This window comes from Ziziphus jujuba, chromosome 8, assembly GCF_031755915.1.
Source record: "Ziziphus jujuba cultivar Dongzao chromosome 8, ASM3175591v1".
Lineage (NCBI taxonomy): Eukaryota > Viridiplantae > Streptophyta > Magnoliopsida > Rosales > Rhamnaceae > Ziziphus > Ziziphus jujuba.
The window spans coordinates 29,758,767-29,781,935 of NC_083386.1; the positions used below are offsets into that span (position 1 = coordinate 29,758,767).

General features: G+C 37.4%; 4 protein-coding genes across 5 annotated transcripts; all 4 read left to right on the forward strand.

Moving 5' to 3' along the window:
- Positions 1-2,387, forward strand: LOC107414827 (probable polygalacturonase At3g15720). Its single transcript, XM_016023023.3, has 8 exons — positions 1-132; positions 257-394; positions 560-712; positions 958-1,165; positions 1,310-1,391; positions 1,566-1,674; positions 1,809-1,919; positions 2,044-2,387. The coding sequence occupies exons 1-8, from the start codon at positions 1-3 to the stop codon at positions 2,311-2,313; spliced, it is 1,203 nt and encodes a 400-aa protein (XP_015878509.2). The 3' UTR covers positions 2,314-2,387.
- Positions 2,388-3,679: 1,292 nt separating this feature from the next.
- LOC107414846 (cell division cycle 20.2, cofactor of APC complex) lies at positions 3,680-6,815 on the forward strand. Of its 2 annotated transcripts, XR_009640148.1 has the most exons (6): positions 3,680-4,150; positions 4,747-5,025; positions 5,257-5,526; positions 5,616-6,197; positions 6,296-6,500; positions 6,531-6,815. XR_009640148.1 is itself a non-coding variant. In XM_016023048.4 (5 exons), the coding sequence occupies exons 1-5, from the start codon at positions 4,052-4,054 to the stop codon at positions 6,437-6,439; spliced, it is 1,374 nt and encodes a 457-aa protein (XP_015878534.1). In that variant the 5' UTR covers positions 3,680-4,051; the 3' UTR covers positions 6,440-6,815. The 2 variants fall into 2 exon arrangements, 1 of the variants encoding a protein (XP_015878534.1); XM_016023048.4 differs by having other exon boundaries at positions 6,296-6,815.
- Positions 6,816-7,999: 1,184 nt separating this feature from the next.
- Positions 8,000-10,702, forward strand: LOC107414826 (receptor-like protein EIX1). The gene is made up of 3 exons (XM_060819905.1): positions 8,000-8,921; positions 9,109-9,989; positions 10,217-10,702. Exons 1-3 carry the CDS (start codon positions 8,000-8,002, stop codon positions 10,700-10,702), a joined length of 2,289 nt encoding a protein of 762 aa, XP_060675888.1.
- A 10,304-nt stretch (positions 10,703-21,006) lies between these two features.
- On the forward strand, positions 21,007-21,752 carry LOC132805109 (putative receptor-like protein 8). Its single transcript, XM_060819906.1, has 2 exons — positions 21,007-21,199; positions 21,532-21,752. Exons 1-2 carry the CDS (start codon positions 21,007-21,009, stop codon positions 21,750-21,752), a joined length of 414 nt encoding a protein of 137 aa, XP_060675889.1.
- The last annotated feature ends 1,417 nt before the right edge of the window (positions 21,753-23,169 follow it).

Below are 23,169 nucleotides of genomic sequence, written 5' to 3' on the forward strand. Positions count from 1 at the left end.
ATGTTTTTGCTCATCTTTCTCTTTGCTTTACCATTTTCACTATGTATAAGATTGAGAGCAGGTCTCCAATCAAATAGTTTGAATGTGATGGACTATGGTGCTGTTGGGGATGGCCAAACTGATGATTCTCCTGTATAAATTATATATCCCTATTCCTTTTCTTATTTTGCTTTTTCTTTTTCTTTTTTTCCCCAAAATATTTTTCAAAAATAAAATGATATTTATATAATGACTATTTGAATATATACATATAAAGGCCTTTCTAAAAGCATGGGGAGATTTATGTGGAGCAAGTGAAGGCACCGCAACCTTGAACATACCAAAGGAGAAAACGTTTTTGTTGAAGCCTCTGACATTTTCTGGTCCTTGCAATAGTAGTAACATAAACTTTCAGGTATTAATTAGCATTTAATAATTACATATATTTCGGTTTATATTTGTTTTCAATATACTAAACAGTTATCTTGTTTAATTATTATTGATAGTTTTATTGATTTTTTTATTAGATAATACTTTTTATTTTTAAAACAAAAAATATAGAGTAATTATTTTCATGCAGATTGAAGGGAAACTTGTTGCACCTAACATGGGATCGTGGTCCGGAGACAAGAGTATGTGGATTAGTTTTGATCATGTAGAAGGTCTTGTTGTCAATGGAGGAGGAAGTATCGATGGCCAAGGTTCTGCTTGGTGGAACGCTTGCGGGAACGAGGTACTAAAAGTATATATATTTCCAATTTATTTTATTAAAAAAATAATAAATATTCAAATATTTATTATTAATTATTACCATTTTAACGTAGAAAATTCAATTTTTTTTTCAGGACTGCGAACGGCCAACTGTAAGATCAATATACTTATTTTAATTTAAATCACATATAAAATCTTTTTTTATGATGATTATTTAATTAGTGTTTGATTGAGAAAATTTTATGTGACAATTGATGAATGGTGTAGGCTCTCCATTTCAACCAATGCCACGGTCTCCATCTGAGTGATCTGTCACATTTGGATAGCCCAAAAAATCATATCAGCCTAAAGAGCTGCAATAATGTCCATATAGTCAATCTCCATGTTACTGCCCCTAAAGAAAGTCCCAACACAGATGGCATAGACATCTCTGAGTCAGCTGACATTCATATAGATGATTCTGTCATGGCAACCGGTAAATTCTCATTTCATTATTATTATTATTGTTATTATTATTCAATATATATATATATATATATATATATGTATATATAGTTATGTTGGCCCAAAATTGGTAGATAATAATTAAATGTGTTTGGTTTTGATATGAATTAATTAGGTGATGACTGCATTGGTATCAATAATGGTTCGTCTTATATCAACATTAAGGGTATTACTTGTGGACCGGGTCATGGTATAAGGTTTGTAATTAATGTGTTTGATTTACTAATTAATTATAGATATACATACATACATACATACATATATATATATATATATATATATATTTATATCTATTACATACATATATATATATATATATATTACATATATATATATATGCGTATTTTATTTTTTTTCCCCCTTATATATAGCGTTGGAAGTCTGGGAGGGAATGGAGCTTATAATACAGTAGAAAATGTTTATGTATTCAATTGCACCTTTAAGGGAACTCAGAATGGAGCAAGGATTAAGACAAGCCAGGTATATATATATATATATATATATATGGAAATAATATTGTATATTAATTATGTTATTTGACTAACTATATATTTCCTTATTTTGTTTTTAAGTACTAATTTATATTGTTTAAATTATTTATAATTATTTCAAAGGGTGGATCAGGATATGCAAGAAATATCACATTTGAGAAGATCATAGTGGAAGACTGTGAAAACCCTATTATAATTGATCAGCAATATGATGCATCTGTCGAAAGCAATAAGGTGAAAAGAAATTAGAAACAAAATATATGTATATATTTAAATAATACAAGAATCAAGCAGAGCTTATTATATAAAATATGATTCAATAATGAATAATTGGATTGGATGGATGTTAATATTGCAGGAAAGTGCAGTGGAAATAAGCGAAGTGACATACAAGGATGTGCATGGAAGCTCAGCAGATGAGAAAGCCATTCATTTGCAATGCTGTGAGAGCGTAGGATGCACCAGCATCACACTAGATCAAATCAACATTACTTCCTCGGATGCAGGAAAGCAAACTTATTCTGTCTGCAACAACGTCCAGGGAACTGCCACAGCCACCAATCCTAATGTGCCATGTCTTAAAGAAGGGACCTCGACCGCGGAACCACCTATAGGCTTTCCTTTCTAGAATATTAAGGATTGTTTTAGTAGATCTTCTTTTCTTTGTTGAGCACATATCTCCCACAAGGGTTAATTAGCTTGGTTTGTTACTACTCCTTTTAGTTTATGCAATTGCCCAATTCCCAATTGGCTCTTTAGTAATATTTTGCTTTTAGTTTTTTATCCGTGTGTACTGAAATTTGAAAATGTCATCTAGTGAATGTTTATCTATAATATTATCATCGTGTTCCCATGCTCGGTTAATATATAATTACCAGATTGATGATATTCATTATAGTAATCTCAATTTAACTTGACCTATTTCTGGAAATGCAAATTCATTTCTCATGTTATATATTTGAATGTAAATAAAATTTAGAAAACTTTCACAAACGTACAATACATAAAATAATTTTTATTGATATCTTAATTCTTACCAAATATTTTATTGATATCGTAATTCTTACCAAATATTTATAAGTATTCAATATGCATTTAGCTCAATGCAAGTTTTATTTCATTTACTTTTTCCTTTATGAAAATTGAAATTCAAGTTAAATTGGCAAATGCAAGTTATACAATATACATGTACACAGTTTTTTTTCTTCTTCTTCTTCTTCTTCTTCTTTTTTTTTTTTTTTTTTTTTTCCAAAATCAACTTTAATCAAGTAATATTTCTATCTTCAAAATTATGTATTATTTTTTATTACAACATTAATTAATTTATATTTTTATGATAATTTATATATAATAATAATTTTTTATTCTAATAATTTATAAAATATTAAGAGGGATGTATTCAATTTAGAGTTTGATGGATTTAAAATAAATTATAGACTTTAAAGGATTTGATGGATTGTTATGGAATTCTACAGACTCCATAAAGATTTTGTAAGAATCCAATGAAATCTTTGGATTTAAAGGTGGATTTCATATTGACAATTTTCTTCACAATTTTCCTGTTAAAATCCTTTCAAATCCATTAAAATCCATCATTTTTTAAAGTCTTTTAAAATCAATGACTTTTTGAATATCACCAGATTTTAAAAGAATTCTATAAAGTCCTAATTGAATACATCTAGATTTTAATGGACTTTTATAAAATCCATCAAAATTTGAATTGAATATCATTAGATTTGTATGGACTCCTTTAAAATCTAAATCGAATACCTCAAAACTTTAAAAGACTTTTAAAATCTTTCAAATTCTAAATTGAATATTTTCCCTTAAAAGTATTTACCAGCGTCACATGGAGGCGGTGGCAGCGCTAGTAATTTCACGCAAGGGTATTTCCGGCATATCATAATACAACGGCTCAATTCGAAATATAGCCGTTGCCACTTACCCCTTTCCAAGATTTTGAAATCCTCCATTACCAAATGTGAGAAAAGCATAATCCGGATTCTGATCTTTCATTCCTAATAAATAAATATATAAACTCACTGGGTCCTCTCATTCCATCACACTGTCTCTCTCTCTCTCTCTCTCTCTCTCTCAAGCTCTCTGAAGACGCAGCTATCTGCAACGCTCAGAAAACAAACGCCGGCGCTTACTCACTTCTTGTATCTAACTGTGAAAACTTTGCGATTTAGTTTCTTCGACTAACCCACTGCTTTGCAGGACTTTGCTTTGTAATTTTATTCTTTCTCTTCAGGGTTTTATTTGTTTTATTCTATATATTTGTATTTTTCTTTGTTTTTCGTTTTTCGTTTTCGTTTTTGTTTTCGTTTTTGTTTTTGTTTTTGTTTTTTTGGGTATTATCAATTATGGATGCAGGATTTAAGAATTCTTCATCGAACATGAAGATACAGTCTCGGTCCCCTCTTCAAGAACAGTTCCTTCAGAGAAGGAATTCCCGAGAAAATGTAAGTGCGAATTTATTTTCGATAAACACTTTTATATTTCTTGATTTTGCTTCTCGATTCAAATTTTCTTTTTTATTAGTTTTTCGTTACCAAGTTGTTCTCTTACAAGGGTTTCATTTGATTTCTGCTATAGTTTTTTTTTTTTTTTTCCCTTTCTATTTCGAATTGCGGTTTTGTTTGAGATTTCGTTGTTGAACTTCCGTAAATTAGGGTTCGTATAATTGGGGGTTTTTCTTGGTTGCTGCAATTAGGGGTTTTTCTTTTACTACGAATTGGGACTCTTTTTCTTAAGTTTTTATTCAAATTCCTTAAAATTCTGTTGATTTTCTCATTTGATTAACGATGTTGCAATCTTGGTATGCTATGATTGTTGGGTATTTGTGGTTTTGTGGTTCATCCAATTTGGGGTTCCTGCGTTAGGGTTCTAACTAATTCGATCTCTAAAATTAACCCTTTTTTTTTTTGGTAATATTCTTCTCAATTTGTGGGAAAAAAGGATTATATTGTAGATTTGATGTTTCTGCTGTCTGTTTTCAATGTTGCCGAGATTTCTGCGTTTTGAATGAGTCTCATGTGATTTTCTTTTTGACTATCAGCTGGACAGATTCATTCCAAACAGATCAGCAATGGATTTCGATTATGCTCACTACATGCTGACTGAATGGAGGAAAGGTAAGGAAAACCCAGCTGTGGCTGTGAGCTCGCCATCAAGAGAGGCCTACAGGAAGCAACTGGCAGAGACCTTCAACATGAACAGAACTCGGATCCTAGCGTTCAAGAACAAGCCTCCTACCCCTGTTGAGCCGATTCCCCGCGAGTTTACTAATTCTCTACCCCATGATAAACTTGCAAAACAGAGGCGACATATTCCTCAGGTACCCATTTGTGTTTTCTTTGATTCTAAAGTTTGCATTTGTTCAAAGTATGTGCGAGTAAATCAGATCTTAAAAGGACTTTTCTAGACTCAAAAAGGCTGGAAATTTTTGGACCCCAGTAATTAGATTTTTTGTTATTCAATTGTGGAACCTCTTTTTGTATATTTATATATATATATATATATTTTTTTTTTCCTGTTTAAGAGTCCTTGAATGTTTTGATTCGTGCAGACTTCAGAGCGGACATTGGATGCTCCTGAGCTGATCGATGATTATTACCTGAACTTGTTGGATTGGGGAAGCTGCAATGTTCTTGCAATAGCTCTTGCAAACACAGTATACTTATGGGATGCTTCAGATGGTTCTACTTCTGAACTTGTTACTGTTGACGAAGAAAATGGCCCTGTTACAAGTGTTAGTTGGGCTGCTGATGGCCGGCATATTGCTGTTGGGCTGAACAATTCCGAAGTACAATTGTGGGACTCAGCCTCTAATCGACAGGTTGGTTTTCACAGTTCTGAATCCCCTTCTATGATTTATTTTGTTTTGCTAAATATGTTGCTAACTGATGCCATTAACGTACTGTGCAGTTGAGAACTCTGAAGGGTGGCCACAGACTACGAGTAGGGTCTCTGGCATGGAACAATCATATACTGACAACTGGTGGTATGGATGGTCGGATCATCAACAATGATGTAAGAGTTAGATCACACATTGTTGAAACCTACCGAGGGCATGAACAGGAAGTCTGTGGGCTGAAATGGTCAGCCTCAGGTCAGCAATTAGCAAGTGGAGGGAATGATAACGTCCTCCACATCTGGGACAGAGCAATGGCATCATCAAATTCACCAACACAGTGGCTTCACAGGCTTGAAGAGCATACATCTGCAGTGAAAGCCCTTGCTTGGTGCCCTTTCCAGGGCAATTTGTTGGCTTCTGGTGGAGGTGGCAGTGATCGTACCATAAAGTTCTGGAACACCCACACCGGTGCATGCCTAAACTCAGTTGACACCGGCTCTCAGGTTTGTTCACTGGTTTGGAACAAGAATGAAAGGGAGCTGCTTAGTTCACATGGGTTTACTCAGAATCAGCTTACACTTTGGAAATACCCTTCAATGGTTAAAGTGGCAGAGCTCACTGGCCACACCTCCAGAGTTCTTTATATGGCACAGGTAATTATCAATTATTTGAAGTAAATTTAAATTGTCTATGAAATGAACTGTTAAATGGTCTCATACTAAATCTTGTCATTTTTGTCAACAATTTTCAGAGCCCAGATGGTTGCACTGTGGCATCTGCCGCTGCAGACGAAACACTGAGGTTCTGGAATGTTTTCGGGGTCCCAGAAGTCTCTAAACCAGCTCCAAAAGCAGCAAACCCCGAGCCTTTTACAAATTTGAGCCGCATCCGGTGATCAAGAACATGTAAAAATTGCATCAGGATTCTTGAACCATTTAATGGAAGTTGGAGATGCATATTTTACCTTTGGGGATGAAACAGAGGTTTTCTTGTGTTTTCAGTTTGTTTTGAAAAATCTCAACGTATACATACATCCATATACGTACACAGACGATAAGTCCTGAATCATTGTAAACATCTTGTAGAGTTTGTTCTGTATCCAAAACATGGATGACCTCCTTCATTTGGAGGTGAAAAAAAATTGATGTACATATACACACACACATATATATATACAAATATACTATGAGTTTGCCTTCATAAGAAAGCAGACTTACTGAAATAGAGCTTCTACATGACTTTTTCACATATAAAAATAGACATTTCTATCATCCAGTTTCGTCTTCTTTCAAGTGAAGGTGCAATCCATTTTTGAGATAAGACAAGGTTGACTATAAGACATGTGGAGAATCTCCAGTTAAATTGCAAATACATTCGCCACCAAATCTCACTTTGCGGCACAGCGTTTCACATTTGCAATAAAAACTTCCTTACTCCAATAAGCGACCAAAGTCCTCGACCAGCTAGATCAACTTCATATTGTCCCATAGAGATTGACTTCACAGATAACACTCACTTCATTTCTGTGTTGCATTGTCCAACCTAACATGTGGAGATCTCCACTTAATTTACAAACACATTCCCCAGCAAACTCGAAAATTTCACTTTGCGGCACAGCGTTTCACATTTGCAATAAAAACCTCCATGCTCCAATAAGCGACCTAATTTAATCAACTTCATATTGACCAAATAAATAAATAAGTCAACTCCATGGCTTTACGTAGCCTTTACACATCATGAAAGACACATTTCCGTATCTTCCAATAATAAATTTTATATAAAATACCAAAATCCTTGAAATAATAAAATCCTAAGCAAAACGTGTATAAATAAAATTATATTTCAATTATTATGCAATAAATGTGTCAAATACATGTTGCTGCAGTATGTCTCTCACCCAACACTTAGTGGGCTACTTCACACACTATAGCATATATATTGTTAATTAATAAATATTTGGAACTGATTGTAAATATATTGCAAGACTGGAAACTCTACCAAATGAAATTACCTTGTCATATCTATAGGAAATTTTCATGTAGCTGATTTGATCGTCCATTAGGAAAGTGAGTGGAAGTGCATGAATGACAAATCATTTTCAAAATTAATTTTGACGGTGTGGCTGAAATATAAAGAGAATTTCAATGCACATGCTCTTAGTTTTCAACTTTGAAATGTAATACTGGCCCCCCAGTGAAGGTGAGTCTGGAAAGCCACATTAGATTCAGCAAGCTTTGGAGGAGATTGACCCTTCTCATTGCTTTGCAGCATCACTAAGTTTTATCACCATGGCTGTATCAGTTAGGGGTGCTATGAATCTTTTTCTTATAATATTGCTCACACATGCAACCATCAACATGAGTTTTGGAAGGAGCAACGGTGATGACGTAGTATGCATTGAGAACGAAAAAAAGCATTGCTGAGTGTCAAGCAAGATCTTGTTGATCCTTTAAACATGCTTTCGTCATGGGTATCCCAAGAGAACTGCAGCAAATGGGCTGGAAATTGTCTGCAATTTTTCAATTTAACTGGTCATGTTGAAGAGCTCCACCTTGATAATAGTTCGTTACAGGGCAAGATAAATCCTGTTTTGAATCATCTGAATTACCTAGATCTCAGCAACAATGATTTTGGAGGGATTCGGATACCCAGCTTTATCGGTTCACTTGAAAGTTTGACATATCTTAACCTTACAAATGCAGGATTCAAGGGAATAATTCCTCACCAAATTGGAAATCTATCAAGTTTGCGCTGTCTTGGTCTTCAAGGTCAGTATGACTCTTTAGACCAGTCTGAATTATATGTTGGGAACCTTCATTGGCTTTCAGGTCTTTCTTCAGTGCAACAATTGGATATGAGCAATGTCAATCTTAGTAAGGCTTCAGACCATTGGTTGCAGGTAATTAACATGCTATCTTCTTTGCCAGAATTACACTTGTCCTCTTGTGAACTTGCTCATATTCCTTCTATATTTCATGTTAATTTTACTTCCCTTTCCATCCTCGATATTTCATCCAGCAATTTCCATTCTGCTTTACCCAATTGGCTCTTTACTTTTAAGAGTCTAGTCTACCTTGACCTACAAGGCAGTGGTTTCCAAGGTCCAATTCCATGCGCCATCCAAAATTTGACTGCTCTCAGATATCTTGATTTGTTGGAGAGTAATTTTGAGTCTACCAAAATTCCGAGTTGCCTGTATGATATGCCCAGACTTGAATACCTCAACATTAGTTCAAATAATTTAGAGGGTGTTATTGCCAGTGCTATACAAAATCTGATATCAATTGTTGAACTTGACATGTCATATAATGCACTGGAAGGGATAGTACCTAAATCTGTGGGAAATCTCTGTAATTTGGAGTTCATTAATTTGAGAGGTAACAAATTTGGTGGGAAGTTGTCAAATGCTTTTGATAGCTTGTTGTCAGGCTGCCTTTCAAATAGTTTGATGTCGTCGGATAAGTCATAATTTCTTTTCTGGTCACTTGACGGATCAAGTTGTCCAATTCAAAAATCTTGTCTCTTTTTCTCTTCGGAATAATAGCATATCCGGTCCTATTCCAGTGTCATTTGGAATATTATCAGCACTAGAAAATATAGATGTTGGATTCAACCAGTTGAATGGATCTCTTCCAGAAAGCCTTGGTGGTCTATCAAATTTAAAAGAACTTCACATTTCCTCAAACCTTTTTGAAGGTGTTGTTTCTGAAGTTCACTTTGCAAATCTCACAAATTTGAAGGTATTATATGCTTATCAAAATTCATTGGCTCTAAGAGTAAACCCGGACTGGATTCCTCCCTTTCAACTTGAGCTGATGGACTTAAGGTCGTGGAACTTGGGGCCTCAATTTCCAATGTGGCTTAAAACACAACACAACTTTCGCTACATAGGTCTATCTAACACTCAAATTTCAGATGTGATTCCCGAATGGTTTTGGAACATACACTTTGGCTTTTCATACATGAACCTCTCTCATAACCAAATCTCTGGTGGATTTCCCGATGTGATTGGTGGCGGTTTCTCATATATATACTTGGGCTCCATCAACTTCAATGGCTTATTGCCTCGTATATCTTCCAATGTAAGAGAGCCTGATCTTTCCTACAATTCCTTTTCAGGGGATATTTCTCACTTGCTGTGTCATCCAATGGGTACAACAAATGAATTGAGGATTCTTCATCTCGGAGGAAACCTTTTATCAGGAAAGATTCCTAATTGTTGGATGCATTGGCCTGAATTACGAGACATAAAGTTGCATAATAATAATCTGACTGGGGAAATTCCAAGCTCCATTATATCTTTACATAGCTTGGGATCCTTACATTTGAGCAACAATAGTCTTACTGGAGAAATACGGCCATCTCTGCAGAGTTGTAGGGAGTTGACAATCGTCGACCTTGGTCTAAATGAGTTTACTGGTGGCATACCAAATGGGAGGAAACGGGTCTTCCAAAGCTAAAGGCTCTTAGTCTTCGTTCAAAGAAGTTGAAGGGTGATATTCCATTTGAGCTCTGTAACCTTACTGCACTTCAAACCATCGATGTTGCTCATAACAATTTGTCTGGAGTTATACCGAAGTGCTTCAACAATTTCAAAGCCATGGCCATAAAACAAGAATCAAGTGGTCGCATCTCTTATAATGCCTATTAAAATTATGCTGATTTCTTGGAGGATGCATTTGTGGTGACTAAAGGAAGAGAGAATCAATACAACACCATCCTGATGCTTGTATGCAGCTTGGACCTTTCATGCAATAAACTCACAGGAGAGATTCCACCACAACTCATAGCACTCCAAGGATTGCTCTCTCTAAATCTGTCACAAAACTTTTTGAAAGGAAGCATTCCACATGGCATTGGCAACATGACATCATTGGAATCTCTTGATTTATCGATAAATCAACTTTCTGGTGTAATTCCTCAGAGCATGTCAGGTTTAAATTTCTTAAGTTCCTTGAACCTGTCTTATAACAACTTGTCAGGAAAAATTCCGTCAAGCACCCAACTCCAGAGTTTAGATGCTTCTAGCTTTAACTCTGTGGACCTCCACTTTCCAATAACTGTGAAGGAGACCAGACAAAACCAACCACTGAAAATGGAGGACAGAAAGAAGGTGATGAAGCTGAAGATGGCTGGTTTCATTTGGGCATTGCAATAGGTTTTGCAGTAGGCTTCTTTCGTGTCATTGCTCCATCATTGTTCTGCATAGCCTGGAGGAATGCCTATTTTGAGTTTTTCGGTTATATTTCGTACAAGATTTTGTACAAGAACAATTGCCTCTGAATTAATTTCATGTGAGTGGCCATGTAATTTGACCTTGAGCCAACCAAGTTAGCATTAGAAAGTTGATACTCTGCATAGCATCTACCATTATGCTTGCATTTTATCTCCCTTGGGAGCTGAATTTCCTCTCTTACTCTCGGCTTTGTGGTAGGCCACTGGTGCAGCAGCCGGTGTCATTCGAATTTGGCTATTATTGTCTTTTTTTACTCTTCTGCACAACTTGGTTGTATGTTTAATTTGAGTTTGTTGTTTTTATTTGGTGCAAGATTCTCTTCAAATGCTAAGTTTCCATGCAGATTGTTGTTTCCTTTGATCTTATTTGCCCTTCTATGTAACAGAATAGAAAATTAATTTAATATGATTCCTAAATTGTTAATTTATAAAGAATTGATATTGCCTGAATATCTTATAAACTCAATGTGCTTTAGAGAATGGATTAGAAACTTGATGTGCTTTAGACTTTATATATATATATATATATATTTTTTTTTTCACACATATAGGTGGTGGAAAGTGATTTTCTCCCTTTTTTATTGCTAATGTAAACTGGAACAAATACTCCTAGTAATTAAAAACTCCTAAACAGTCATTTGAATCATCCATTGGAAAGACAGTAATTATAAGAATGTAAAAGAGTTGTTGAATTATCATGTCCATAAAGTTCTGGGGCAATGTGGGGCTACGGTTTCCATGCTGCCAAACATAGCTCCAAACTAATTCTTTAAAAAAATTTGTTACATAATTAATACAGTTAGTTCTTGACTTTAAATGTCAAATCTTATACAGTATCTGTAACCTTCAACCTTTCCAAAGATCATGTTGCTCAATGTCACACAGCCACCTCCTCTAAATCACATTGCTAAAGAATGATTTACTGGCTTTGCAGCCAAGCCAGGTCCTGGTAAAGTTTCTAGCGGGTAGAAACAAACTGCAGGAATAATGAATGCAACAATATCCTTGATAAATCTTGGGAACAATTTTCAGAGCCCAGATGGTACTAGAAGAAGATATATTATATATGCATATATATATATATATATATATATATATATATATTTTCACATAGTTGACTTGGATGTGGTCAACGCCTTTGAGAATCAACCTCATGACTAATCTACATATACGTATATAAATATTTCAAACCAAGTAATAGATTCTGCCTCAATATAGTTCCACTTAAAATATCCTTAAATTTTCATATATTCCATTTATCTATAAATGTGTAAGGCATGAATATTTTGTAGTCATACACGGAGAGTCAAGTAAATTTGAATCGTGCTGTGGAGTTGAACTGCGGATTTTGGCCACTTTATTGTGAGTAGTTGGCCGTATCTCTGGCTGGTTTATTAATGGCTGGCCCATTAGAAATGTGAGAGTAGGTGTATACAAATAAATCATTTTCACAATGTTAATTGATTGGTCTTGGGTTAGACTGAGAAACCTCATGCACAAGCAGTTAGTTTCAAAATCTGACTCTGCTTTGTAGTCCAAGTCTTTGACTGCAAAACTGGCCCCCTAATATAGGGGACTGCATATCCCCATGACAGTGTTAAATTTATGAAATGCAGCTTAAATATAGTAAGCCTCACATTTCTTTATAGCATCACTTAGTTGTATCCATCATGGTTGTCTTAGTAAGACCTGTTTTGAATCTTTTACTTTTGATATTACTAATAGAAGCCACCATCAATCTGAGCTATGTAAGTAGCAGTGATGATGAAGTATGCATCGAGAGTGAGAAAAGGCATTGTTGATCCTTCTAACAGGGTTTCATCTTGGGTTGCTGAAGAGGACTGCTGCAAATGAGCTGGAATTGTCCGCAACAATCTAACTGGTCATGTCAGCGAGCTCCACCTTTCTAATATTCTCAATGATCATGGTGCTTTAAAGGGAAAGATAAATTCTTCCTTGCTTGGTCTGAAACATTGAGTTACCTGGACCTCAGCTACAATGATTTTGGAGGGATTCAGATTCCAAGCTTCATGGGTTCACTTGTGAGTTTAAGCTATCTCAACCTTACAGCTTCTGGATTTATGGGATTGATTTCCCCCACAACCTGGAAATCTTTCGAGTTAGCGTGGAGGTCAGTGTCAGTATTCTTTGGAGGGTGCTGACTTATTTGCAGAGAACCTTCACTGGCTTTCTGGTCTTTCTTCACTACAACACTTAGATATGAGCAATGTCAATCTTAGTAAAGATTCAGACCATCGGTTTCGGTAACAAACATGCTATCTTCCTTGTCAGAATTAAGCTTGTCCAGTTGTGAACTTTCTCGTATTCCTTCCATGCAAGTTCATGTTCACTTTACTTCACTCTCCATCCTGGATATTTCAGGGAACAGATTCTATTCTACTTTGCCTGTTTGGTTCTTTAATATTAAGAGTTTAGTCTATCTTGATCTGCACAAAAGTTGTTTGGAAGGTCCAATTCCATGCGGAATCCAAAACTTGACTGCTCTTAGATATCTTGATTTGTCTGAGCGTAACTTCGATTCTACAATAATTCCTAGTTGTCTGTATGATATGTCCATACTTGAACACCTTGACCTTCATTCAAGTAACTTACATGGTGTTACTGCAAGTGCTATCGAAAATATGACCTCATTTGTTCATCTTGACTTGTCAATTAATGCACTTGAAGGGAAAGTACCTGCATCTGTGGGAAATCTCTGTAATTTGAAATTTATTCATTTAAGGAAGATAATATATTTGGTGGGATGGTCTCAAATGCCTTTGATAACTTGTTGTCAGGCTACCCTTCAAATAATTTGATGCCCTTGTATTTGTCTGAAAATTCATTTTTTGGTCACTTAACTGATCGAATTGTTGAATTCAAAAGTCTCCTCATACTTTCTCTCCCGGGTAATATGATCTCTGGTCCTATATCGGTGTCATTTGCAAAATTATCATCATTAGAAAGATTAGTTGTTGGCATAAACCAATTGAATGGATGTCTTCCAGAAAGCCTAGGTGGTCTCTCAAATTTACAAGTTGTTGACATTTCTTCAAACCTTTTTGAAGGTGTTGGTCTCGGAAATCGGACATTGTAAAACTCACAAATTTGAAGGTTTTGTTAGCTGATGATAATTCATTGATTCTAAGAGCAAATCCAGAATGGATTCCACCTTTCAACTTGAAATCATTGATATTGAAAACTAATTCAATACAAAACTCATTCACAACAGCAAGAAAAGAAAGAAACACATAGAAAACACATAAGATTTTAACGAGGTTCAGTCTAAAAGAGACCTACATCCAAAGAGTTCTTGCACTATGAACAATGAACAGTGATCAATACAGCAGCTTCTCTTCCTCTGTGATGGTTATTTATACCCTGAAAACCAACCCTGAAACCCTTTTTACAACCTCTCACTTTCTCACAAAACCACTCACCCAGAATGGCCTAATCACTCTAGAGAAAGAGATGATAAACTCAGAGAAAAGGGGAATTTACAACCAACAAAGAAAGAAGAACAAGAAGCTGAAAGATGCCTTTGATCGAGAGCCTAATCGAAGCTGTTATCCTTTTCTATTTCTGCAGTTTTTATAGCCAATACAGAAAACTAACTTGCTGACTCATCATAACCACCTTCTTAAGTGCAACGACACCGTTTCACAATTGAAGCTATAGGAAACGTTGACTTTTGACCTCCTCTCAATTGAATCACAAATAACAATTGAATTAAGGTCATGGAACTTGGACCCTCAGTTTCCAACATGGCTTAAAACACAACAGGACATTGACTTCGTAGATCTATCCAACACTCAAATTTCAGACAAGATTCCGAATTGGTTTTGGAACTTATCTTCCGGCTTTACTTACTTAAACCTCTCTCATAACCAATTATATGGGGGATTTCCTGATATGCAAATTGGTGGTATTTATTCATCTATATGCTTGGGTTCCAATAACTTCAATGGTTTATTGCCCAGTATCTCTTCTGATTTAAGAGAGTTAGATCTTTCCAATAATTCCTTTATAGGGGATATTTCTCACTTGCTATGTCATCCAACAGCAGCAACAAATGAGTTGGCTATTGTTCATCTAAAAAAAAAATCTTTTAACAGGACAGATTCCTGATTGTTGTGTTGTGGTTCTCTGACCACTTTAGAGAAGAAATATGATAAGAAAAATAAAAAGAATTCTATTACTCTCTTGGAAATAGAATACAAAAATAAAAAACTTCTCTCATGGAGATTGTCACGTGGAACCTCTCTCTATACTGTCAAATTCTCTCTGGAATTGCTCACTCTTCTCTCAAGCTCTCTCTGGAACTCAAACACTCTCTCTCTCAGAGTTTTCTCTCAATATTCCTCACTTGGGATAATATTGAGCTTGCTCTCTTGGCTTGGCTTGCATGCAACGGGATGGAGCCTATTTATAGGCTTACAAGGTCGGTTGCATGGCCACAATCTTCAACAGCTTTTGACAGTAGCCCACAATTGTTGAGTAAGTTGGAGTTCGGTGTTAAATGCAGCAACCATTGTCAAAGATGGTGGCTGTGCAGTCTTTACACTGTCGGTGCAGTGGTGGTGCGGCTGGACTTCACAATTCTCCCCCTCCAGCCGCATTTAAACTGATGGTCATCTGCCATCCATTCCGGCTATGTCTGTGCATAGCTTCAGCTTCTCTTGAGCAACAACTTTTGTTAGCATATCTGCTGGATTCTCTTTTGTGTGGATCTTCATCAGTTTCAGCAACTGTTGATCTATTACTTCACGTATCCAATGATAGCGGATGTCAATGTGCTTTGTACGGGAATGATACATTGAGTTTTTGCTCAAATCCATGGCACTTTGGTTATCACAATGTATCTTGTAGTCTTCTTGCTTGATGCCCAATTCTGTGAGAAAACGCTTTAACCACAACATTTCCTTACCCGCTTCCACTGCGGCTATGTACTCTGCTTCAGTAGTGGATAAAGCAACACACTTCTGCAATCTTGACTGCCATGACACAGCTCCCCCCGCAAAAGTGTAGAGATAACCTGATGTAGACTTTCTATTATTAGGGTCTCCGGCCATATCTGCATCTGTATAGCCTTCTAAGATTGGATCACCTCCCCCGTAGCACAAGCACAGCTTTGATGTACCTTTAAGATACCTGAGAATCCATTTGACTGCTTCCCAGTGTTTCTTTCCATGATTTGAAAGAAATCTACTCACAACACCTACTGCGTGAGCAATGTCTGGTCTGGTACACACCATTGCATACATCAGACTTCCTACTGCTGAAGAATATGGTACTGAAGCCATCTCCTCTATCTCTTCTTTGGATGAGGGGCACAATCTCTTACTCAACTTGAAATGATTTGCAAGTGGAATGCTGACCGGTTTGGCTTTATCCATGTTGAATCTCTTTATCACCCGTTCAACATACTTCTCTTGAGATAGCCATAACCTTCTATTCTTCCTGTCTCAGATTATTTGCATTCCCAAAATTTGTTGAGCTGGTCCTAAGTCTTTCATATCAAAGGACTTAGACAATTCTTTCTTCAGCTGACTAATCTTCATTGCATCTTGTCCAACGATCAACATGTCGTCCACATATAGCAAAAGTGCAATGAAGTTTCCACCTGAAAATTTTTGAATATAAACACACTGGTCTGCTGCAGTCCTTTTATAACCTTGACTCACCATAAACGAGTCAAACTTCTTATACCATTGTCTTGGTGCTTGCTTGAGGCCATACAAGCTCTTCTTCAGCTTGCATACGAGGTTTTCTTTCCCTGAAACCTCAAATCCTTCTGACTGCTCCATGTAGATTTCTTCATGTAAATCACCGTGAAGAAATGCTGTCTTCACATCCATCTGTTCAAGCTCTAGGTTTAGACTTGCTACTAAACCAAAAATGACTCGAATTGAAGTCATTTTTACCACTGGTGAAAAAATCTCATCAAAGTCAATTCCTTTCTTCTAAAGAAATCCTTTGACCACCAATCGGGCTTTGTGTTTCACCACCTTTCCACTGCCATCTTTCTTGAGCTTGAACACCCATTTATTCTTTAGTGCCTTCTTTCCTGTTGGAAGCTCAACCAACTCATAAGTATGATTTTTCTGCAAGGATTCCATCTCATCTTGCATTGCTTGCAGCCACTTTTCCTTCTCTTGATGAGAAACAGCTTCCTGGAAACTCTCTGGCTCCCCCTCTTCAGTAAGCAGAATATATTCAGATTCTGGAAATCTCTTTGATGGAATTCGGCCTCGCTCAGATCTCCGAACTTGTAAACCACTGGTTTCAGGAGATGTACCATCATATGACCGCTGTGATGGCCCTGCAGCTGCTTGAGAGGATTGAGTCTCCCCCTGCTCAATATCCCTTTCTTCCTCCTGGTCTGCTTCTGGTATATCTTCATGCACCTCATTATCCGCTGTGGCTATTTGTGCTGGTGCTGGATTAGGACAAAAATTCTCGGCACTAGAACTACAATTAGGAGACATTCTGGGCTTTCCAATGTCTTCCATTTTCTGGTTTTCATGGAATACTACATCCCTGCTTCTAATAACCTTCTTTATTTTCGGGTCCCATAACCTGTATCCGAATTCTCTCCATATCCTATAAAGATGCATGGAGTAGATCTTGCATCGAGCTTCTGTCTGAGCTCCTTGGATACATGTACATAAGCTAAACAACCAAACACTCTTAAATGAGAGTAGGAGGGAATCTTACCCGACCACACTTTCTCCGGAATTTCAAAATTCAACAGTACTGACGGTGATCTGTTGATTAAATAGCAGGCGGCATGAACAGCTTCTCCCCAGAATGGCTTTGGCAGCTTAGCCATACTGATCATACTTCTGACCTTTTCCATAATGGTTCGGTTCATTCTTTCGGCTATTCCATTATGTTGTGGGGTGCGAGGGACCGTCTTCTCATGTCGAATGCCGTGTCTTCTGCAGTAGGCATCGAACTCCTTGGAAGTATACTCGCCTCCATTATCTGAACGGAGACATTTCAGCTTCTTTCCTGTTTCACGCTCTACCATGGTATGAAACAGTTTGAAGTAATCCAATACCTGGTCCTTTGTCTTCAAGAAATATACCCACACCTTCCGAGAAGCATCATCAATGAAGGTCAAGAAATACTTGTTGCCACCTAATGATTCCACCTCCATGGGACCACAAACATCAGAGTGCACCAGACTAAGCAACTCTGATCTTCTCGATGCAGAGGAACTGAAGGAGACTCTATGTTGCTTACCAAACAAGCAGTGATTACAAGGATCTAGCACAGCATCCTTGCAAACAGTGATAAGCTTCTTCCTTGTCAAAGTGGACAATCCTTTTTCACTCATGTGACCGAGTCTCTGGTGCCATAGATTTTGAGACGCCTCTCCTTCTGCAATATTGAAGCTATCTGCACATATCTTCACATGAGTCTTGTACAGCGTTCCACAAATATGTCCTCGGGCGACAACTATGGCACCTTTCATCATTTTCCATGTGCCTTTACTGAAGTAGTTGTCATAGCCTTGCTTGTCTAAGGTTGCTCCCGAAAGTAGATTAAGCCGAAGATCTGGAACATGACAGACATCCTTCAAAGTGATTGTACAACCAACATTCGTTTTTACCTGAATATCACCAGTTCCCATAATCTTTGCGAAACTGGAATTTCCCATCTTTACCGTACCAAAGTCTCCTGCTTTGTACGTTTTGAAGAAATCTCTGTGTGGAGTGACATGGTAGGATGCTGTAGTATCGACTACCCACTCAACATCTTGGGTTGATATATGAAGGCATGTCTCTTCTTCGGTGGAGCAGAGCGCCACTTCTCCTGTAACAGTGACTAGCGTCTCTCCATCCTTCTTCGGCTGATTACCTTGGAGTCTCTGCTCTCTTAACAACTTTCTGCAGTTCTTCTTCATGTGACCCTCCAGGCCACAATGATAGCACTTATATGATGATTTTCTGCCGTCTGTAGATCTGCCTCTGCTCTTGCTCCTGCCTCTCCCCCTATCTCGACCACCTCTTTGCTGTCTTCCTCTTTCTGTAACGAGGGCATGTGACTGATCCATGCCAATGTCCTTTCTCCTGGCCTCTTCATTAAATAGGGCATCCTTAACCATAGACATAGTAAGTTTGCCATTCGGGGTCAAATTGCTAAGAGAGACTACCAATGTCTCCCAACTGTCTGGAAGAGAGCTTAGAAGTAGGAGGGCCTGATCCTCATCCCCTAGTTGGTAATCCACAGCAGATAGTTGATTTACCAAGCTCTGGAACTCACTGGTATGCTCGGCTACAGAAGTTCCACTCTATAATTTTAGATTTACCAATCGCTTAAGCAACAGGGCTTTGTTCCGAGCAGTCTTGGCCTGGTACATGTCCTCCAATTTTGTCCAGAGGGCATATGCATTCGTTTCCTTCGCTACATGATGGAAGACACTGTGGTCGATCCATTGCCTGATTTGATCGATCGTTTTCTTGTTTAATTTCTTCCATTCTGCTTCTTTGCTGGGATCGGGGTTTTCTCCTTTAGCTTCTATAGGATCAAACAGATCCTTACAATTGAGGAGATCTTCCATCCGAGGTCTCCAAAGTGTATAATTTGTGGCAGTGAGCTTAACCATAGCTCCCGAAGATGATTCTTCCATTGACATTATGGCTTGACCAAAAAATGGAGCCGAATTTGGCAAAACGGAGTTAACCGTTGCATCCAGAACGGCCGAAAATGGTGGACTTGACTCTTCCGGGGTCAAAATATAATTACCAGAAATTTTGGGGAAAAAATGTAATTTCACAAAAATTCTGGGTCAACCTGTGAATACAGAAACTACAGGGGTCAATATGTAATTTCCAATAATTCAGGGGCTGTTCCGTAATTTCAGAAACTTCTGATGACGTGGCAGATTGTGTTGACGTGTCAACACGTGGCAGATGACGTGGTGATTGCGTGGCTGATGACGTGTCGGATGGCATGGCAGATGACGTGGTCGTCTTCAACCTCCAGACGGCGCGTGCAGCGCGTGAGGCGTGTGAACTGCTGCAGATAATTTCAGACGGCGCGTGCGGGTGCATGAGCCGCTTTCTTTCTCTCCGACGAACTTTTGTGTTCTCGTCTCGTCGACTACTTTCACCTGGTATTGTCAAATTAATTATTTGAGCAACTTTTCGAAACACCAACCTTAAGAACAGTGGCTCTGTTTCTTCAAATTTTGAACCCAAGCTCTCGACCTGGAGCTCTGATACCACTTGTTGTGGTTCTCTGACCACTTTAGAGAAGAAATATGATAAGAAAAATAAAAAGAATTCTATTACTCTCTTGGAAATAGAATACAAAAATAAAAAACTTCTCTCGTGGAGATTCTCACGTGGAACCTCTCTCTACACTGTCAAATTCTCTCTGGAATTGCTCACTCTTCTCTCAAGCTCTCTCTGGAACTCAAACACTCTCTCTCTTGGAGTTTTCTCTCAATATTCCTCACTTGGGATAATATTGAGCTTGCTCTCTTGGCTTGGCTTGCATGCAACGGGATGGAGCCTATTTATAGGCTTACAAGGTTGGTTGCATGGCCACAATCTTCAACAGCTTCTGACAGTAGCCCACGATTGTTGAGCAAGTTGGAGTTCGGTGTTAAATGCAGCAACCATTGTCAAAGATGGTGGCTTTGCAGTCTTCACACTGTCGGTGCAGTGGTGGTGCGGCTGGACTTCACATGTTGGATGCATTGGGCTCAATTATGAATCATAAAGTTGGATAATAATAAGCTAATTGCACGAATTCCGAGCTCCATGAGAACTTCACAGGGCTTATCTTCACTGCACATGCGCAACATTAGTCTCTCTGGAGAGATACCACAAATTTTGCAGAACTGTTTTTCCATATTTTCCCTATACCTTAGTCTAAATGAGTTCATTGGAAGCATACCAGCATGGATTGGAATGCACCCTCCATATATGGTATCTTTTTAGTCTTCGTTGAAACAAGTTGAAAGGCCATATTCCATTTGAGCTCTGTAACCTTATTAAACTTCAAATCATGGATGTTACTAAACTTCCAACCTGTTTCTGCAGTTTGAAAGGAATGGCCACCAAACATGTAACAAAATATCCCATGCTCTCTTATTCCACCTCTTATTCCTTCTCTAGTGGTCAGTTCTTGGAGGATGCATTTATGGTAAAAAAAAAAATAATAATAAATAAATAAAAAAAAGGGAGAGTGGACCAATATGACAGCATCTTGATGCTCTTATGCGGTTTGGATCTTTCAAGCAATAAACTCACAGGAGACATCCCACAACAACTTCCAACTCTCCAGGGATTGCAATTTGTAAATCTCTCCGGCAACTTTTTGAAAGGAAGCATTCCAAATAACATTAGCAACATGAAGTCATTGGAATCTGTTAGAGTCGGTGACCTGATTCGAAAAGCTCGCGGTGCGACCCATTTGATGAAATCTATTTTGAGAGAAAAAAATGGGCTCTGTGGTGGTAGCGGAGGTAGAGGGCCGATTCCGTCTGTACAATATATATATATATATTTTTCGAGGGTTTGTTCGGTTGTATTTTTTAGGGTTTTAATCGCTCTATTTTGCTCACATTTTGTACCAATTTTCATTAATAAAAGTTTGCCTTTCTTTGCCTGTGGTTTTTTCTCGTCAAGGGTTTTCCACATAAATCTATGTGTTCTATTTTATTCTTCTATTGCTATTGTTTTATTTTATTTTTCGTAACAGAATCACTTGATTTATCAAGAAATTAACTCTTAGGCCGAATTCCTCCGGGCATCTCAAGTTTAACTTACTTGAGTTCCTTGGACTTGTCTTACAACAATTTGTCAAGAAAAATTCCTTCAAACACCCAACTACAGAGTTTCGATGCTTCTAGCTTTATTGGAAATGAACTCTGTGGACCTCCACTTCCAATGAACTGTGAAGGAGACCAGATAGTACCAACTGCTGAAAATGGAGGACAGAAGGAAGGTGATTGAGATGAAGTTGACCGCTGGTTTCATTTAGGCATTACAACAGGTTTTGCAGTGGGCTTCTTTGGTGTCAGTGCTCCATTACTGTTCTGCATAACCCAGAGGCATGCTTGTTTTGAGTTTTTCGGTTACTTGTTGTGTAGGATTCACCACAGGTACAAACTCCTCCTAGATTTTACGTCAGGAGGGAGTGAAATGTGATGATGAGCCAACCAAGGAATCATTATAAAATTAATACTCCTCTGTGACTTTGTAGCATGTACCATTATGGTTGTTTTCTCTCTCTCTTGGAAGCCAAGTTCCTTTCTTACACTTTTAGCTTTATTCTGCTTCTGTGGTAAGCTACCAGTGCAGCAACTAGTGTTGTTTGAATTTGGATAGCTTTTCTGCATAACCTGGAGGCATGCTTAAATTGTATATTATATGTGATACAAGCTATAAATACTAAGTTCACATGCATATTATCTCACTTGGTCGTAGGTTGGCTCTGTATGATAGAAAATTACATTTGAACTACCAACTCTTTCCTGCATTACAAATTGCTGATAAAGATGGATAAAATAAATAAAAGCTAATTAATACTACCTTTATGTTTGGGAGGAATAACATAATCAAATGCCATTTAAGCACAAATGTATCCTATCCTTGGAATGGTGAATAGGGAATACTCAGCTTGACTTTTGAAAAAAATACATGCTCTGGAGTTCGAAAATAGGTTTATATCCTTGGAAGAAGACAAAAATATGTTGTGATTTTTAGTTTTTTCCCTTTTTTTTTTTTCCCAAAGAAATCTAAACATTTATGGACGTCAAGGGAGTAGGGAGTAGGGATTCAGACACTGTTGAATGTTCATCTGGGTACAAGGAGAGAACACTATTCCACTTAAAACTTACTATTAAATTCACAAGAAATGCTGGCTTTAAAGGACTAATTCCTCACCAACTTGGAAACCTCTCGAGTTTGACTCATCTTGGTCTTCAAGGTCATGGTTATGGATATCATCCTTTAGACCAGGCTGAATTATATGTTGAGAATCTTCATTTGCTTTGGTGGAGCAGCAGAAACAGAGTAATGGTGCAGACTTCTTCAACGATAAGAAGACCCAAGAGCCAAATTTAAAATGTAGCCGTTAGAGTAACCCGTGCCAATCTGAGCTGTTTTGTTTTCTCACAAGCATGCCCCAAAGCATAGCGTTTTGTGTGAGTTAAACAATGACATGTATTTAACCAACCTGTTTACTCTTTTTGGTAATATACATTTTCTCCTCCAAAATTGGTAATTGTGAGGAAACTTGAGCATCAAGTTTAAAACATCCAATACCTTCTAGATTGGTTAGATTGGTAATTGGATTTTCCTTTCTATTTTACTAAGCTTCTACATCAAATTGGTATCAGAGCCTAGAGATCGTCAGGAATTCTATTAT

Coding starts and splice junctions, on each gene's coding strand:
- LOC107414827 (XM_016023023.3), top strand. CDS start 1: ATGTTTTTGCTCATCTTTCTCTTTGCTTTACCATTTTCACTATGTATA. Junction 133..256: donor GCCAAACTGATGATTCTCCT/GTATAAATTATA, acceptor ATACATATAAAG/GCCTTTCTAAAAGCATGGGG. Junction 395..559: donor GTAGTAACATAAACTTTCAG/GTATTAATTAGC, acceptor ATTTTCATGCAG/ATTGAAGGGAAACTTGTTGC.
- LOC107414846 (XM_016023048.4), top strand. CDS start 4,052: ATGGATGCAGGATTTAAGAATTCTTCATCGAACATGAAGATACAGTCT. Junction 4,151..4,746: donor GAAGGAATTCCCGAGAAAAT/GTAAGTGCGAAT, acceptor TTTGACTATCAG/CTGGACAGATTCATTCCAAA. Junction 5,026..5,256: donor AGAGGCGACATATTCCTCAG/GTACCCATTTGT, acceptor TGATTCGTGCAG/ACTTCAGAGCGGACATTGGA.
- LOC107414826 (XM_060819905.1), top strand. CDS start 8,000: ATGCTTTCGTCATGGGTATCCCAAGAGAACTGCAGCAAATGGGCTGGA. Junction 8,922..9,108: donor GGAGTTCATTAATTTGAGAG/GTAACAAATTTG, acceptor GTCCTATTCCAG/TGTCATTTGGAATATTATCA. Junction 9,990..10,216: donor TACCAAATGGGAGGAAACGG/GTCTTCCAAAGC, acceptor GATTTCTTGGAG/GATGCATTTGTGGTGACTAA.
- LOC132805109 (XM_060819906.1), top strand. CDS start 21,007: ATGCTCTTATGCGGTTTGGATCTTTCAAGCAATAAACTCACAGGAGAC. Junction 21,200..21,531: donor CCTGATTCGAAAAGCTCGCG/GTGCGACCCATT, acceptor ATTAACTCTTAG/GCCGAATTCCTCCGGGCATC.